We start from the raw sequence: 19988 nt of genomic DNA on the forward strand, positions 1-19988 counted from the left end.
GCAGTCTAGGCTCAGGAAGATTTAAAACACCGGGAGGACAAGCAAAAAAGGCAGATTTCCTAAACTGTTTCATTCTCTGAAGCTAAATTCATAGTCCAACCAGTTCAAACATGATAACATTGAGCTCTAGCTGTCATCAAAGCTCAATGCTGTCATATGGTGACTGGCCTCTGATGTCAAAGGACAGGAGTTTGGAGCAGTAACAGAACGTATACAAAATGTATGACACCTCTATAAAAGGGCTGTTTAGAAAGGTATGTGATACAGGCCCAAACAAAAGGATCACTTAGAGGTGCAAACTCATGCTTATGACTATCAAAAATACCATACGAGGGAAAAAAAATCTCTTTTTATTTAAAGAGGAATGTCACTCTAAAAACAAAATGGGAGTACTTGCACAAAAGGTGAGAATGTAGAAAACATTTAGCATTTTTCCATTTACTTTTTGGACTTCAGGTTCTCAAAGTCACAATTATGCAGGTAACAGTGGGTTGACCGTAACTAAACTGCCTAGCTGCTGCAGGGTACTTACGGTTTGGCTATGGCCACACGCAGACGGATGGGTAGAGAGCCCAGGCCAGGACTGCCCTGGCACTCTGCCAAAGCTCGCTTCTGGTCCAGTTCATCTGAAAACTTCACAAATCCATAGCCCCTACGGAGAATAACCCAGCGGCATTACAGATGGCAAAGGTACCACAGACAGGACACGAGGTATCAGCGCAGTGTGGGCACAGTGGGAGTTAGAGGACAGGGGAGAAGCAGACCCCTCTGGGCCCTAAGAGAAGGGGTTTGATGGAAAACAGCCTGGGAAAGGGGGTCAGCAATAGAAGAGCAAATCAACCCCCTGTGTGACGGGCAAGTGAAAATTAGTCTCGGGTGAGGGAGGACAAGTGAAAAGCAGGTTCTGGGGACAAGGGAATGGCAGGGTCTGGTGGTGGTGGTGGGGGGGGGGGGGTGTTGTGAGGGCAACAAGGAACAGCAGAACTTGGGGGACAATGAACAAGCAGACTGGTAGAAACCAGGGAAAAGCAGGATGAGGATCGTCAGGGAAGAGCAGGTTCGAGGGAATGTTAGGGGAGAGCATTCAAGAGAGGGGGCAAGAAACAAGCAGGCCTGTGGGGGGGGGGGGCAAGCAAGAGCAGGCACAGGCAAGAGCTGGAGCGGGGAGAGGAGGCTTACAGTGAGAGGAAGAAGAGGAAGCTGAAGAAGAGGGTTGCCGAGAGCAGGAGCGCGGAAGGGCTGCCTCGGAAGGCTGGGAGCAGCTGACTCGGAATAGGCGGGACTTTAACAAGGTGCTGGCGCGAGAGCAAGAAAAAGCCTTTTTAGTGGCGACGGAAAAGATCTGGCTCCGAATGGATGCTTTGGATATTGCTTGTAAGGCAGGGCGGGCACGGACGGTCCACGGCAGCATTGAAAGTCTGGAGTGAGAGAGGAAAATCTGTTCTGAGGGAGGGGGTTTACGGTACAATCAGCTCACGGAGGAGGCGCGGAAAGCCCATCACTATGGAGAGAGGGGTCTGAAAAGATCCAGTTAAACACCTGGCTCCGGCAGGGAGGCTTTAGCCGCGGGACTATAGATATGAGGGTTCAGGTGGGTCAATCTAGGAATGCAATGACAGCAAGTAGGCTATTGGCCACTACAGAAGTAACAGAGGTGAAAAGTGCCCAAATCTATTGTGGGTAATTCATAATTTTCCTAAGTATCACGATAGAACACTAAAGAACATTTCTATTATTATCTGCTCTGAATACTGTACACCCTGGTACCTCTCCTCACCAATCGGGAAGCAGGAAATGATTTAAATTACTGAAAATTATATTTTTGTGTTATAGAAATTATGATCTCAGGTTATCATGAGGCAGGTCCACAATATTTATTTACAGGCAGTATTATGAAAGAATGCTGAAAAGCAGAGGTGAGCGCTTGTACATTCCTGACCAAAAGGTACATTTTCTATGTGATCAACACCTACTGGGCTGCTGCCTGTCCTTACAGATTGAGTGCTGTCATCCCATATAAATGTGACTGATGGAGGCGTGCACTGCTTAGTTAGTTCACTATTTTGACAGTTTTGATCACATTTTGATGTACAACCCATAAGACTCAGGATAAAAAGATCAATCAAGTGATTCAGCAGAAATAACAGGGTAGGATGTCAAACTTTAGTGAAAGAACCTTAGGTTTCCACAGAAGTGAGTGCCATGGTTTCAATCACGTTTTCACATGTTAAGCAAACCTTTCAATATGGGATTCTAAGGATGCATCCCGACTTCTAGAGGAGACCTGTGCAAATAGTCTCTCACTGAGGCTAACAGACACAAGCTCAGACTGGGAGCTATGCAAATGGCACTTTCGATGAAAAGATGTAGTGTGACAGACATGAAAAGTGATGAAGGTAAAAAGCACATGAAGTTCAACTCACCAAGGGGAGGTGAGAGCAATAATACTGTAAAAGGCAAACAGTAGGAAGACCAATCCTAGGAATATTTAAATGATCGGATGAATTTTGACAGCGAAAAAAAGGGATTAAATAAGAAAGATACAGGTCTGGAGAGGCAGTTGGAGAAGTGAGGATAAGAGACTCATGCCTCAAACAGGACAAACTCTCCCACTCTAATCTACACTCTTGCCAGAATTTTAGATTCTTCCTATCATTTGAACAGCCTTGTGGTGGTTTCTTAGTAAATGGACATCCCATTTTGAACACTATCCCTTTTAACATGAGACACTACCTTATTATCTCATACTCAAATTCAGAAAAAATGTTAGGACCCTGGTGCCTTAAAGTGGCAGAATGTGGCCCTGCCTCCAGTACCTATTGCAAACCGTTAATAAAGATCATGTAAAGCAATCAAAGTGAGAAGAGTATCACGACGAACAACATCTCTGAGTGCAATTACACCCTCAAATAAGTATTGTGTACTTTTTAGGCCATTGTTTATTAGCTTTGTTTGGTTTGATGGCTCTGTTCACCTAGACAGCCATAATGTATTCAAAGGAAGATGACAAAATGCCCCTGTGTTTCCAGAGCCTCAGGTTATGGAGTGTTGCTAAAGAGGAACAAAGCAATATTTGATTAATTGGAAATAGTCTGGGTGTTTGTTTGCCTTTTGGCCGTATACGAATGTCTGGTAGCGGAAGAGTGGATCATTGAAGATGTTTTCAATGCAGAAGATCCAACGAGAAAAAGTCTGGAATTTTTTTGAAATAAGAATCTTGACCAGTTGGTCTCTACTTTGGGGCCCAGTGCTTAGCTACTTGATGCTTTCTGACTCATTGGATACACAGGCAATTAAACTAACATGATTGCAATAGACCATAAGACCCAGCAACGACATAAACTAAACTAAATTGCTTCTACTTGCCTGGCTCTTTTAAAGACACACTGGTAAAAGACAGAAGTGGAACCCTCTATTATAGTATGCTTTGACTATGGAAATGCAATTTATTTGAGACACTTGGGCATCACCTGCTGTCTGTACAGGATGAAGTTGATATGCTTATTGACTGACTTTGGCTCCTGGTGGTGAAGGACTAATCTTGGCCTCAACAAGAGATTTTCTGTTTCCTCTCATCTTCAGTGTCTCCCTTGGCCCCAGTTCATAAATGGTTCTTTTTAAAATCCCTTTATTTGCCATAAATCCCTTAGCAACAACCATGCTGTCTTTCTATCCATACAGCTTGTTAGGTTTAGCTCTTAAGTATGCTCTCAACTCTTTCTCTAAGAATTCTTAGCAATTCCAGAAGTTAATAGCTTTGGATTTTGAAGAGGTTCTTTCCTTTTCTGGAACCTAACCTTCAGTAGGGATTGCCATTTTCATTTTGATCCCAACCGATTCAATTTACATTCAGCAAACAGCTCACTAGTGAGTCTTTCAAGAGACTAAATGTAACCTAGTTTCCTGCCTGTTTCCCCTTCAAGTGTGATTATCCCTAGAGCGCCTTATCAGATCAGCGTGTGCTTTACAAAATACACATTAATTTGAGTTTGCAACGTGAACTGCCTGATAGTTTGCCTTAAAGGTTCTGCCCTCTCTGGTGGAGCATAGGACAATCCCAGCGGTGTATTGCATATTGTCCCATGAACTGAAGTGTTTGGAAAGGGACACCTATGACTACTTCATGTTGACAGAAAGTTGTGAAGAGTATCACACACAAACTAAAGTTTCTTATCCGCATACTTCAGCGACTAATGTGCTCATTTGGCTGCTGCCGAGGCAAGGATAAAGGTGAACCCCTTGCTGAGAAATGGAGAATACTACTAACTAGACTTTTGTAAGAACTATTAAAAGCAAGTTGGGGCTGAATGGGATGCATTGGTGCTAATAGCGCTGAATTTCAACGTCCCTACTTTATCTTACTGGGTATTTCAAAATGTAACTCCAAAATGTGAGTGACACAAACTATGAAGAATGTATCCACCACAAGTTCCAGAAAGTATATGTCTAAAATAAACCTATTGTTTGGTTATTTTTTGCAATAATCATACCTAGAGTAGAACCACTTTGGTAGAACCACAACTGGGTTACCAAGAAATGTAAGGTTCAGAGTCTTTTGAATGAGGTCTGGATAGCTTTTCTGAAATGTTGGAATGGAAATGGAAGTAACTGGAGGAAGATCTTTTTTAGAACTACTTTAAGAACACACTGGTCCTGTGCTGCTAAAAAAGTGAGACAACACTTCTGTGGGAGACAAATCACCCTTGGTGGGTAGAGGAAAGTACCCGGGTTTTAGGACAAATGGCTGTGGGAAATCCCCCAAAGTATACTTCTAGCCACTGGCTGTTGCACAGAGATATATCAACTAGGCAAGGTTGTTTACCCCACCCAAACTAAGGCATATGGCCATCACTCCCTACATACCCACTAAGCAGTAATTAAATATTGTGGTGTGCTTCCACTGCCAATATATAACTAAGTGAATGGCTGAATCTCAACCACCCCACATAACACTCTTGGTAGCAAGGAGTTTCAATGGTTAAAGCACCCTCTCATTCCTTGAGAATTTACTGCTCACTTATTTTGACAAACAGCTGCTACCTGTTGTGGATGTGGAACAACATACTCTCTTACTGCTACCACTATAAGTTTTCCCACGTTTTTATTGTACGTGCGTTATGTTACTTTTAGTTTTTTTTCCCCCGACATATTGGTAGCAATCTTGACTGCTCCAGGTGATTTTTTTGATTTTTTTTTTTTAAAGAGCAAATTCCACAGTAGAAGCTATGTCTACCATGTTCTACTCAGGCTAACTACATGCTCAAAATAAGGAGTCGCCTGCTGCTACAGCCATATCAATGATCTAGCTTTCTGGCATGGCCCCCACTGCAATAAGTTACATTTTGCTATAGACCCATCCTAGGATTATGAGAAATAACTGGCGTGTTTCTACATTCCTCAATTGTGGTGTACAACAGAGAAATAAATAAGCATCTACATTGGGGATGGAGAAAAAGCTACTTACCAGTAACTCCGGTTCTCCACATGCTTGAATCTTTTACTGTCGTCAAGCTGTGAATCTCCGGTAATCTTAAATAACAGTAAACATTGAAAAAAATGGACATAAGCTTCAACAACAGTGTTTGTTTAGTAGCACATTCACCTTATTTGAAGTAACCAAAATGACAGCCTAAAGGCAACCATAGCTCAGACTGCATAGCAAAGTTTGAGAAGACTATGCAACAAAGGAGCTTCTGACTAGGAAGGAAGGAGGGTTGCATGTGAATATATGAAAGATAACAATGCAGGAGAACTGGGGGTACAGATAATTAACTAATTTCTTCTCCACTATTGGATCTTTCACATTTTCACACACTTGAATCAAAATAAAGTAGTTCATAAAAATTGTAACATATAAAAATGTTGGAAGCAGACTCAACGGTACTAAAACATGTTTTGAGGACTGCCTGTCCCACTGCTGTGTTGGCTTCTGCGTTGATATTGAGACAGTAGTGTTTGGTGAAATTGTGGCTGCTCCTTAAGGTAGCTGTAGAGTAGATGTCTTGCAAGGGCATACTAACAGAGTAGAGAAGTTGTAGCCACACTTCTAGAGGAATGTGCCTTCACTCTTCCCTAAAGTAGACACTTGGTTTTGTTGTAGTGGAGGGTACTGCAGGCTGAGAGCCAATCTGCCATCCTCTGTTTAGAGGGGGTCAACTCCTTCCTGGTTGGCAGAAAGACACACACAGTTGGAGTGATGAATGTATGCTCTTTTGTCTACGAAGAACTTGATGCATCTATAAATGTCTAAGGAATACAACTATATTTCTGCTGATGTTGTTGGATTTGGAGAGTGAAAGTAGCATGCCTGGTTTTGTTCAAGTGAAGGTCAGAGGTATACATTTGGTTCACAGGATGACCCCGTCTCTTGTGAATCAGGAAATGTGTTCTTTGATAGTGAATGCTTAAGCTGTAGAAGGGTTGTTTTCCAGGATATAAACTTTAGATGGGCTCTGTGGATTGGTTCAAAACAAATATCATCAGTTGACTACAGATTGTATTGTGCTCCCACAACACTGAAAGGCGTCGTACAGGTGGACAGTCTCAAAAAAGTCCCTTCATAAATTGTTTTGTGATTCTCTGAAGGATCAGAGTGGATGAGGTGACTTCCGTACTTCTACATCTTGATCTTGCTATCAGCTAGATTAGCACAGATGCATTTTTCAGACTTTTTTTAGCTAGAGTCAACAAGTATGGGGATATTTGGTGAGACTGTATATGTGTTGGATGAAACCTTTTGCCTTTGCACCAGAAACAGAAACCTTTCATTTGGTGCTGTAGGTCTTTACAGTAGCTGGTGCGTGTGCAATCACTAGAATGTTCCTACATTTTGATGGGATACTCAAGTGGCCGAACTCTAGGTGATCAGTTACCAAGTTGGGGTTGTGATGAAGTATCTATCTATGGCGTCTTGAGAGGAGCTTGGAGTGTGGTTTCAGTCGTTTTGACGGTGGAGCAGATAGTGCTCATTCTAATATTAGTGTAGCCACGCCGAAGCAATGAGGATCAAAGTGGAATGTTCTGTCTTTGCCTTCTTCAAAATGCACTGGGATCAAGGGGAAAAGGAGGAAAGTTATATATACACGAAGACGCTGGGCCATCTAAATCGAGAGGGCAATGGCCATGGTCTCTGGTTGCCAAATCCTGCTGAAGAAGCAGTAGCATTTTTTTTTGTCTGGGTGGCAAACAGATTGAAGGTCGACTGACAATGCTGCAAGATGTAGTCGTCTTTGTCCTGATGGAGTTCCCACTAGTGGCTGGCTGACGGAATCAGAGTGTACGCCTGATCATGCTGGCATCCTGGCAGGTGTTTCACTGCAATGTTGATTTTGTGAGAAAATGCTCAGTCCCACAGAAGTTGAACCTCTTCTGATAGAGGCAGGGATCACATTCCTCCTGGCTTGGCTATTTAACACATAAATGTTGGCAATGAGGTTTGCCTATCCTGATGAGGAGTGCTTGACCTTCTAGTCTTCATAGGGATGCTTGAAGGCCCAGCCTTATAGCTGGTGGCTCTAGTTCGTTGATGTGAAACATCTTTTCTGCGTCTGTCCACAGGTCTCTAGTGGAAAGCTTTTGCAGCAGAGCTCCGCACCCTTCCCTGGACGCATCTGTTGTAGCACCACTCTATCTGAAGTAGACTGCAAAAAGAGAAGTGCATTCAGGTTTGTACCACAATAGTGCCTTCAGGTTTGTGTGCCACAACAGTGCTTGTTTCAGCCTCAACAGTGCTTGTCACAGTGACACTGTGTCTTCCATGAGCAGTCAATTTGTTTCCACTAAACGTCCAGTTATTGTTGGACAAGTCTCATTAGAAGCCTGCAAAAGAGAATGACACCTATGCAGAATGACATTAAGCCAATAGAGACCTGTAGTTTCTGACCATGATTGATTGTCTGGTAGACAGGTTCTTTGCCATGGACTGCACTAAGCACACTTTCTAGCGCTGGGAATGGCTTTCCCAACTGTGTGCTGAGTATCGCTGTCAATAACTGAATCTATTTATGCAGCTCCAAAGAAGACTTCTTTTTGTTGAGTGTGAGACTCAAACTCTGAAAGAGACTTCTGCAGACGCCCATAGAAGCCTTTGTCTCTTCCTTTGATGGAGCTTTGATTAGCCAGTTGTCGAAGTATGGGTACACTTGGTGACCTTTTCGTCTGAGAGAGATAGCAACTGGCACTATGTATTTGGTGAAAATACAAGGTGCAGATTTGAAGCTGAATGGGAGCATCTTGATTTGGTAGTGCTGCCCTGCCGCTGAAAAGCAGAGGTACTTCCTATGCTTTTCGTAGAAAGGAACATGAAAACACGCCTGGAACAAGATCCAGGAGTGTCAGGTAGTCTCTTCCCTGGATCAACAGAACTTGAAGAGTAACCATCCATTCAAAAAGATTGCTTTTTAAGAAACTTGTTCAGTTGTCTGAGGTTTAGCATTGGTCGCCAAAGCCCTGTTGCCTTTTTTTATCAAGATCAATGTGGAATAAAATCCCTGGTTTCTCTAGGATTTGAAGACCTTCTCTGTCGCACCCATGAGGAAGAGAAAGAGAACTTCCTGTTGAAGGTCCCTCAAGTGGGGATGAAGTCCCTTCTGGGGAAAAAATTGAGTAGTGGAGCGATGCCATGCCAGATCTGTCAATCATAACAAACTAAAATTGCTAAAGCATAAGGAACCTGAATGGATGTTGCCACCATCAAACTCATTCTGCAGCCCAAATTACCTGTTCACCTGCGGCCTCAGTCTGGAGGAACAGACAATGGTACAATAGGGTTCTGAGATCTATGTTGGTCTAGTGGTGACATCACAGAGTCCAGCTTCAGGTGGATGGTAAGGCAGACTGGGCTGTATCTGGGGCCCTAGACCTCTTCTCTAGTCACGGTATTATTGCTGGAACTGTAGCTGGCATCTTCATTCGTTATATTCCTTCTGACCAGACAAAACTGAGAATGGGTATGGGTTTTGACCTTTGTGGCTGTTCTTCAAAAATCATAAAGGAAGCATTGTTGTTCTACCACAGTAATCAGTAAGTTGAACATTTTTAGTAGCTCTCTCCTTCAGAGCATAAAAACAAGCTATGTAATCTGGGGCTGGACCTGGCTGAGTGGGTAGGTTATCATCCCGTTGAGGAATGATGTAGGCTTCTCATTCATCATCACCTCTGGTAGCTGCCACAAAAGCTGTCATTGATGGTGTTGCCGCGGACAAAGATATTGTGGATGCAGATGTTGATGGCAGAAGGAGAGACATTTATGGAGTGTTTTTTTATGGTATAGTCTCCTACGGTATTGGTGGTGCTGGTGTTGTCGACAGGATAGATGTTGACCAGATTTTATTTATGTTATTCCTCGAAGATGGGGTTTCTGTCTAAGGTATTTTCTTCTTCAGTTCACAGGAATGAGGAGATTTTTACACTGTTTTTTGAACAGACAGGCATTCTTCTCTCATGGAGTGTTGATCTGAGGAAACACTAGGCTTTTTCTGTGAGGAGGTGGCTGCCAGCACTTGAAGACATTAGCCCAATTCTGGAAAATCTAAATGCCTCGTTTTCTGTGGTGCCTTAGGGAAGTGCTTGGTGGGGCACTTTTCACAGAATCATACCAAGACAATGGTGACAGTGATATAGAAGGATAGGGTCTCCCTGGCCCAGAGAAAAGGAATTTACCCTAAAACAATTCACATTACTCGGGAAGCTGAAGGTGGAGCTGGGTCAGTCCCAGGGTACACCAGAAAAGACAATAGGATAAAGTTATTGAGAGGTTACAACACAGCTCATCTTGGGGACTCCCCTATACATGACATGTAGTAGAAATCTGAGCTATGCTGGCATCTAGGGTGCAGTAGGAGAGCTGGCATTTCCTCCTCATTGGCAGAAGTTTGGGTTGCTTCAAATAATGTGGATGTGCTACTAAACAAACTCTGTTGTTGAGGCCTATAGATATTGATAATTGTTTATTGCTATTTAAGATTGCTGATGATTCTCAGCTTGATGATGGGTAATGATTCAAGCAAGTAAACAAGAGAAAAATCCAAAGCTAGAGAAGGTTGGTTATAGTGGTCAAACATCTGCTTTGTATTCATAGGGTAGAGGGTCTGATCCCCACAATAGCTATGAAATAAGTGGCCGGAGAGAAGGGTGGAGTGTTTCTGTAATGTGCTGGGAATACTTTGGGGAAGAGATTAGTGCTTCTAGCATATATTTTCTCCAGTAGAGCATTGACCTTGGGGAAAGTATACATGATCATGTTACAGATCTGCCATGGAAGAGCACTGTGTGGAAGCAATATTCCACAGAGGGCATAGAACTATTTAGAAAACCTGGGACTTTGGAGAAAGATATGTTTTTTAGTCATCTATTCTTGGAACATAAAGGTCTATGGAATGGATTTCAGAGCTTAGTCTGGCTCTGCCTGGATTACAGATTTGAGTTCAACCAAAAGGCTTATTTCTGAGAAGATGGCAGCATCCTGGGACAAACCACAAAGAAGTTACCTAAGAGTTGAAGCAGGCACAAGGAAAGGACATTGAGATGCTATAAGGAGAAATTCACAGATGTGAAAAAAGCAAGAGAGGAGCACAAACATTAAAAAGAAACAAAAGACAAGGAGCACAAGGGTCTGCTTATGAAAGTCGAGAACAGAAGCTTACCTGGAGACTCCAGCTTGGTCCACCACAACTTTCCCTCCTCTACATGATGGGTAAACTTTAACAAAGAAATTGTAGAGCATCTCATTGTCCACATCAGATGTCAGGTCTCCAACAAACAAGGAATATTCTTGGCTGAAAGCAGTAGGACGTTGTCTGATTAGACAGGTTTACATAATTATTTTAAAACAGCACCATACTAATTCAGACATTTCCTAGGCTGCTTTCCTAATTTTGCCTATATATTTTACATGGTCCTGTTTCTATGACCCACTAGAAATATAGGGAAAAGAATTGCAGTTGGATAAGCAAGCATCCTGTGCTTGTGGTTTTCTGTTACTAGATGGTCAAAAAGCACCATGTCCCAGAGCTGATAGATGGCTGTTAGAGATTAAAGTACAGAATTACTGCTATGAGGACCTTGGTTTGCCTCTTACTTCGTGCCTCCTTTAGATTTTTAACTAACTTGTCAGCACTGATTACCAGGTACAATTAAACAAAGGAGCTAGAAATAGAAAAGGGTTGTTACAAGGATTCAAGTAGTGATATTTACATAGGGTAACCTCCCTTTTGCATTGTTTTCCAGATGAAAGCATTTACATAAAGTGCAATATGCAAGCAGCAGTTAAAAGTGATGGCCTCTGGGTTGTCTGATAAATGTATGATTTTATAATGCCTTAAAACCATCTAACCGCAGACAAATTATGGCGGTAATTCATTTGGTGGTTGTATACAATTTCACTAGTGTTTTGTGTGGAGAAGACCTAAATTCACAAAGAAACTACATGTGTCTTATGTACAGATGAAAACAATATACAATTTAGATTAATGTGACTCTCCAGGAGGACTAAGGACATACTCTAAGTTCAGATGGAAATTCTCAATCAACTTTTGAAATACAGAAATACGTTCTCCATGGGTTCTCCATTTCACCAAATCTATCTGGTTCTTGTGTAAGACTTGTGGGCTCATATACCAACATTTGATCACGTCTAAAGTCCACCAACAGTTATTTAAGTAATGGACACATGAAGAAAAGGAAAGGTAATGAATGCAAGATAACCAAAAGCACAACAAAGCAAACCATGGGATCAAATGGACGCATTATGAAGCTCAAATTTGCCAAGATCCTATAAAGTAACAGACATTTATAATGATTGGTGAGAGCCAATTAGCTGCTTAACCTGGTAGTTTTGCAAGGAGAAAAAAACAGGAATTTCTATAAACTGCATCAGATGGCAATCATTACTTAGATAGCTCGAGTTGAATGCCAGTCTTTGAAAAAGTCAGCATAAGAGATATCAACATGACAAGAAGACCAAATAATTGATTAAACATCCTTTGAAAAATACAGGCTCTAAAATTTGATAGAACTCTATTTGGCTGCTTTCAGACTGGTTGGAAATAAGGCGAGAAGGAGCTATGTGTTTATGTGCTTACAGTGTTTTAACGACTCATGGTGCAAACCATGAATAGAGGAATAACCCTTCATCTTTAGAGAGGAAGGCAGGTTCTGAGGTGGAAGAGCAAGAGACGTATGCACCAGACACTAAATTTCCCAAGTGGGCAGGAGGAGCACTCCTACCTTTAACACGCAATCCAGGAGTGATCTCCTTTGACCGTCCAGTAGGTATTCTTGAGGCACTTGGTGCTACTGACACAGCAAATACGGAAACGCCCAAGAGCCTGCCCAAGAAGCTGGCTACTGCAGAATGAATAAGTTCTTAAGGGTTAATCAGCATAAGGTATGCGGAGGGTTACATCAAAACTCAGTTTAGGTTAAAGAGCAGCTTCATAGAAGTATTAGGCGACGTCCTGATGTACGGGAAGGTTTACAGCTTCATAATCCTAAGGATGAACTTCTACATATGAGAATCTCCAAGGTGAAGGGCAGCCAGAAACTAAAATAAACAGGGACCCTGTGTCAGAGCATAACGACAAAAAAGCTCCCTCACAATGTGTAATCAGGGGCACAGAACGTTACCTTAACCCATCTATTTAGCAGCAATAATGAAATCAACTAGAACTCACAAACACCATAAGGCTTTTTGGGGTGTGGGGAGAAGCACTACATTTGGGGGATTTGGTTTCGATCTGGTGCATTTTTGGATTACATACACACCAAAAACTATTATTATGGCATCTATATGCTCTCCAGAATGCAGTAAAAGACTCTTTTTTCTCAACATACTACTCTCTGCACCTAGAATTTGACTATTTTCTTTAAAATGCATTAACTATCTTGGCTAGGGTGAAAAATCCTTGCCAGCCAATCTTTTTAAGGAAACAACATTCACAAGGTTCTACTAATAATTTTCCATCACCTCCCTAATTAGTCTGCTCATCGACATTTAGACGTATTAATGATCCTCAGACAACATAGTGTATTCAAAACTAGTACCAAGTACACTAACATGATAGGCTGACTGTCTCCCAACCATCAATCAGCAGGGTTCCAGCCACTTATGGCAGCATGTTAACGTGCCATCTCCAAAAGCTCATTGCCTGAACGGTAGCTCAAAATAGCATGCACTGTCTACTCTTAGCATGGCATGACAAAGCGTCAGGTGTGATTTGGCCATACAGAGCGATGGAACACCTGAGCAACCCACCCAACATAACACAAAAGGGGTAGCAAATATTACTGGGGTTGGGGAATGGAGGAAAGGAAAACCAGATGAGCCAATCAAGAACGGGTAAGAATACAGTACCTTTGTAGAGCTAAGCACCTAACACAGACACCAAACATCTGTATATTTTCTATCTCAAAATGTATACTCTCCCACAAACTGTTCAAATTATTCTAAAAAAGGATTGATAGAAAAAGTATGTTTGCGTGATCAGCTCACCTTTTGCTTTCAGTGCACACAAGTGTGGTGGTCTGAAGATGGTGAAAATAGACGGCCAACATTATGAGTAACAATACTCCAGCCTACTGAGATGACAGTTCATGGTGAGCTATACGCAGGCATGTCTCCTGGCCCACTAGTCTTAAGGAATTCACAGTGTGTTTAACATTACTAATTCACCATACTTAACTAAGCATTACCTGAGTTCTGGGAGTTGACACCAATGAATAGAAAACCAGGTAAGAGTTGATTGATTGCCTTTTGTCCCTTGTGTTGCTTCTGTGAAGTGTTGCCTCTACCTGAGGAAATTAGGTCTCCTTCCTTTTGAACTGCTGTCCAACTTTTGAAAAGATGTGCACTTTTTGGACTATATGCGCTATCAAAGATCATTTTTGTTTATTTTGGCTTGACCTAGGGGGAAACAACTTTTTACATTTTTTAGTTGCACCTCTGCAGTCAGGAGATCTCTTATTTAGGGCCTCAGGTGTTGGAATAGGTTTCCACTTCACCAGGGTATATACATTTAATGTGTGATACATATGACTTCATGATTGTGTTAATCAGTGATTTTGTATCTGTTTCTAGATGGAGGGTGTATCCAATCAGTTGTTTTCCCTCTTAAGGCCTGCTTGATATAAACCAATCCTGTATTTTCTTTACATACCGGTTTTACAATTTCACTTCTTTCTACCAAAACTAAACACAACATAGACAAGGGAACTAGATGTTAGTTAGGTTAGAGGGTCCATGTTGTCCTGGAAAATGCCCCTTGGCCTAAGAACCAATTGTTTATGGGCAGAAACACGTTGAAGCAGGATCTCCAAAACAACCCTAATATCTCCAGGTTTAGATTTTGTATAAATGGGACCTTTGCCTCCTCAACTTACTACTATCTATGAGGGAGGAAGCTATTTTATGTGAATGGACAAACGTCAAGAATATCTCCTATCTCGCTTGGTTTTTATAAGAATGCTGCCAACACCTTACAAATAACACGTTTAAGCTTAACTCCTCATGCAGCGTATGGGAGAAACTGGACTTCAACTTGTAACAATCCAAATCCGCTTAACTCCGCAGCATACATGAACACATTCTACAGTCCAGACTTATCCTCACTGATTGTATGGCGCAACTCAGTAAATGCATGACACCCTCCTTCGCTAAGCTCTTCACTTCCTCATGCATTTGACTGGTCCATGTTGACAAGGTCTTCTTGGTCTTTCCCTAAACCTCTGCTTAGCAGTTCTCTCACATCTATTCTTGTCTTTTTCTCTATTATGTCTGCTACTTTATACTTCCTCTTTTTTTTATTATATAGGCATTACATAGCCACACACCATCGTATTAACACTCAAGAATTTTCTATTGTACAGATAACTAACCCAATGCATCCATTAGTAGATTACCTGAATTATATACATATTTACAATACCATTCTGTACCATATGTAGGTGCTTAGCCTTTGTCTCCATTATAAAATCAACACTTTTCAAATGAAAAAACAATAAAAATTAATAAATACAATGTCAATTAAAGTAGTACACTTGGTAAGGGAGTATCTGAACGCAAACACTCACAATTTGCAAACCGTAAACTCACAAAAATAGCAATTCAGATGCTGTGCATTGTGCTGTTCCTTTACTGAAGTGGCTCCAATATACAAGAATAGCAAAACAATTTAACATATTCAAGGGAATAAATTGCCCCTTTGAACTGAAATAAATGGGGTTGCGAGCTGAACTCAAAGACACTCTTTCCTTCAAAATCAGGTGCATACAAGGTGGAGTCTGCCCAGAGTCTGGGCCGAAAACACCTAGTTGGAAAATGCCACAAGCACAAAATCAGGAATATTCAGAGACAGTACAGATCTACAGCCAACCTTGGACAGAAAAGCCACCAACACCAACAAAATAAAATAAAAAACAAAGGTACATATCTGCACAGACCACCAGACATTCAGGCCCAGATTTAAACTGCTATAAGCACTGTCTACGATGTACCCAGAATGGGGGTTATTTTGTTTAGGAGTACAACTAGCAAAAGGGTATTGCACCATATATGTTTAGAATATAATTGTCACACACAGGCCATGAGGCAAAGTGCCAACCTGATTTAAGTAAAAGAAAAGACAGGAGAAGTACACTTCATTGTAGCATGACTTTGCAGCACACGTTCTACACCCAATCGAGCACGTGTGTGTTTTTGTGTGCAGTGTCACAGGAGTATTGTCAATATTGTTTTTTAATTAAGCCTGGTCCATATGAAGGTCATAGGGGGGCGATGTACGGTCTACCTGACTATCATGTTTTATCTCCCCGCATACCTAGGGTACCTACTTTGACTTACTATGGAAAGGTAGGTGGTTTTTCCTGTATATCCACAAATAGTCGTCGTATAGTGATTCTAAAAGCCCCGATGAATGCCCAAGACCTTTTTTAGGCTACAATAAAAGGGCAGAAACATGTCAGCACTGTCAGGGAGACAGAAGGGCGATGACATCCATTATGGCCCTGAGATAATACTTTTAAAGTAGTATTTTATTCATACCAAGATACCACCAAATAAAGGAACTCTTGTGGTTTATCCCAAGGTATTTCTAGTTAGAAAAAAAACGAGATCACAGAAAAATATCCAGACAAATGATCTATGAGAACTCCCTCAAGATAGTCTCTCTTGAGGTCGAGTCCGCCCTGGTAGTATCTTACCGGGGTGGGATGAGGTGGCCGATGATGAAGCATGTAACATTATGTGAGTGAGCCCACATCATCCAATTCTTCAAATTGCCCTGAGGTTGAGTAGGGAGTTTTGATGGGTAGTTGTGCTGGTACCATTTGATTAGATTGCTGTATCATTGTGTGTTTGGATTTTGTACTACATGCAGACTCGGGGGTCTGGTATAGCCTCCTCTTCTCCCTAAGTGTTATTGCTGTACTGTAAATATTAAACCGACAGAACATTATTTGGCCACATCAAGGAATTACTTCCTCCAACAGTTCAATGGAGTAAGGCAGTGGGTGGAAAAATGTGACATCATCTGCCCGATTTAGGGCGGACAGTAGAATGCAATTTTGTCTCTGTCTATGACCACAAGAAAAACAGGAAAAAAACCTGCCAGTGAAGGACAGGGGCAATAAAAAAAAGAAAAAAAAACAACAAACCCCCCCTCCCCCAAAAAATGCAGTACTCTGTTTCCCTGACGGACATTGACCCCATCTGCTAAACTCTAAAACTCACTAATACACAGCACAGATAAACAGACCATCACACATTGGTACCCCCCCTTATGCACACACCCACTCATGTACAGACAGAGCACAAGTATGCACACAGATGTACAGGGATTCAACAAGTAGACCCACAGAAGCTGGGCACAGAGACAGAAGCAAAATAGACTGATTGCTGCTTCACCTTAATCTTTATCCCCTGGACAGAGAAAATTGAATGTTAGGTGGAGAAATAAGTCGAGTGTCAACCCTCATTTACACCATGACCTGTACTTCTAAAATTCACAAACTATGTGATGGAATACTACAGCCTCCACGTCCTTTCCAGAATCATAACCTGGGGGTAGGGACACTAAGTGCTCTTGGTATACCCACTCTTCTCTTGGCTCATTCAGCATCATACATTCAAATGGCATACTAAGGAATAAAAACACTATTGAATGACACACTTAGGGATTTTTGATTGATCCATGTATGCTATTCCTGGTGCTTCTCTATTAGGCCTCAGCCAAGACTGATGTGCACATGGTTTGTAACGGCACAACAAGCAGAAAGTGCACCAAGAGTCATCAGAAAGCAATTTGAGAGCTTCCTTCTATTCACTATGTTTACTTTTTCAATAGGTTGCCTTACGTAACCCAATTATTCCTTTATATGGATTCAAACGTTCACTGCTCCACAGGATCTCAGCTGCATTTTGCTGATGAGGTTCGTGTCTAGGTTACCTTCTTGTACCTATTCAGAGATGCGTCTCAGAGCTCAGATAAGACTACCCCTTGTGGGATGGGGACCAGACTGGTTTCGATATGGATGGTCCATGTCTATAATGGTACCCGAGCTAAAAAAGACTGCCTATAGCACTAATTAAAATTAATTCAAGGAATTTCATTAATCATTTAAAGTTTTTGTCATAGTTATTGTGCATGCTGGTTCAAATGGAACAAAGACAACACTCAAAAGGCACTAACTAATTTGTTCAATAAAAAACAGGTATCAAAACATGGCGCCATGCACACAAGGCATCGTCTAGCAAACAATGCTTACATTGAAGTCGATCAACCTAACTACACTTTGTACATGCAAAACCACTTGCATACATATTGACATAAGTTATTTCGCTTTCCTGAAACAACAAATTTTTCCATTAGCCTATGTTTACTTTCCCTGCAGACAACCCACATGACGCAATATACCTTTTAATGGGCTACAAGGAAACCTTTTATAGTGAAAAATTTATTTCATCAGGCAGTGCTGTGATAAAAATGCACATGATATCATAGCAAATGCCCATTTTCAAAGCTGTTTTGGTAAAGACACAACTTAGGGTTTACCACTGCTACCAATGAAAACAGCATACACAATAATTGTGGTGCAATATCTAAACTATTTCCAAAGCGGAACAACCACATATCCTCGCATTCAACCTGTCACAAAGCCAGAGTTTCCACATAGCAAGTGCTACTAGTCTCCAACACTTGATTCCTCATAACATTTGAAATAAATGCTGCAAACATTAATTAACCCCTTCGCTGCCAGGCCTTTTCCCCCTCCTGTGCCAGTTTTTTTTTTGCCTATTTGGAATAGTTCTCGCTTAGGCCCTCATAACTTTTTGTCCACATAAGCTACCCACGCCAAATTTGCATCCTTTTTTTACAACATCCGTGGGATTCTAAGGGTACCCAGACTTTGTAGCTTCCCCTGAAGGAGGCCAAGAAATTAGCCAAAATACAGTGAACATTTAGTTTTATTTTTTTTTTAGATGGCGAAAAAAGGGCTGCAGAAGAAGGCTTGCGAAATTTCCCCCTGAAAATGGCACCAACAAAGGGTTTGCTGTGCTAAAAACACCAGCTTCCCAGCTTTCAGGAACAGGCAGACTTGAATCAGAAAACCCAATTTTTCAACACAATTTTGGCATTTTACTGGGACATATTCCATTTTTACTATTTTTTGTGCTTTCAGGCTCCTTCCAGTCAGTGACAGAAATGGGTGTGAAACCAATGCTGGATCCCAGAAACCTAAACATTTCTGAAAAGTAGACAAAATTCTGAATTCAGCAACGGGTAATTTGTGTAGATCCTACAAGGGTTTCCTGCAGAAAATAACAATTTAAATAAAAAAATATTGAAATTGAGGTAAAAAAACAGCCATTTTTCTCTACGTTTTACTATGTAACATTTTCCTGCAATGTCAGATTTTTTAATGCAATATACTGTTACGTCCGCTGGACTCTTCTGGTTGCGGGGATATATAGGGCTTGTAGGTTCATCAAGAACCCTAGGCACCCAGAGCCAATAAATGAGCTGCACCTTGCAGTGGGTTTTCATTCTATACCGGTTATACAGCAATTCATTTCCTGAAATATATAGAGTCAAAAATAGGTATCAAGAAAACCTTTGTATATCCAAAATGGGCACAAGATAAGGTGTTGAGGAGCAGTGGTTATTTGCACATCTCTGAATTCTGGGATGCTCATACTAGCATGTGAATTACAGTGCATTTCTCAAATAGACGTCTTTTTTACACACTGTCTTATATTTGGAAGGAAAATATGTAGAGAAAGACAAGGGGCAATAACACTTGTTTTGCTATTCTATGTTCCCCCAAGTCTCCTGATCTGATAAAAATGGTACCTCACTTGTGTGGGTAGGCCTAGTGCCCGCGACAGGAAATGCCCCAAAACACAACGTGGACATATCAAATTTTTCCACAGAAAACAGGTGTTTTTTGCAAAGTGCCTACCTGTGGATTTTGGCCTCTAGCTCAGCCGGCACCTAGGGAAACCTACCAAAACTGTGCATTTTTGAAAACGAGAGACCTAGGGGAATCCAGGATGGGGCGACTTGAGGGGCTCTCACCAGGTTCTGTTACCCAGAATCCTTTGGAAACCTCAAAAGTTGGCTATAAAAACACTTTTTCCTCACATTTCGGTGACAGAGAGTTCTGGAATCTGAGAGGAGCCACAAATTTCCATCTGCCCAGCGTTCCCCCAAGTCTCCCGATAAAAATGGTACCTCACTTGTGAGGGTAGGCATAGTGCCTGCGACAGGAAATGCTCCAAAACACAACATGGACACATCACATTTTTCTACAGACAACAGGTGTTTTTTGCAAAGTGCCTACCTGTGGATTTTGGCCTCCAGCCCAGCCAGCACCTAGGGAAACCTACCAAACCTGTGCATTTTTGAAAACTAGAGACCTAGGGGAATCCAGGACGGGGTGACTTGTGGGGCTCTCACCAGGTTCTGTTACCCAGAATCCTTTGAAAACCTCAAAAT

The 19988-nt window shown here is 41.6% G+C and overlaps 1 protein-coding gene across 3 annotated transcripts in view; it reads right to left on the minus strand.

Moving 5' to 3' along the window:
* TRNAU1AP (tRNA selenocysteine 1 associated protein 1) overlaps nt 1-19988 on the minus strand; it is a 120591-nt gene that overhangs the window by 66694 nt on the left and 33909 nt on the right. For 2 of the 3 annotated variants that reach the window (XM_069224153.1, XM_069224154.1), the window contains exons 5-6: nt 10644-10775; nt 533-652 (exon numbers count right to left, since the gene is read on the minus strand). In XM_069224153.1, the coding sequence (XP_069080254.1) occupies nt 533-652; nt 10644-10775 (252 nt within the window). The remainder of the gene's footprint in view (nt 1-532; nt 653-10643; nt 10776-19988) is intronic. The other variant, XM_069224155.1, reaches the window with a different exon arrangement.

The sequence above is a fragment of the Pleurodeles waltl genome, chromosome 3_1, assembly GCF_031143425.1.
Source record: "Pleurodeles waltl isolate 20211129_DDA chromosome 3_1, aPleWal1.hap1.20221129, whole genome shotgun sequence".
Taxonomy (NCBI): Eukaryota; Metazoa; Chordata; class Amphibia; order Caudata; family Salamandridae; genus Pleurodeles; species Pleurodeles waltl.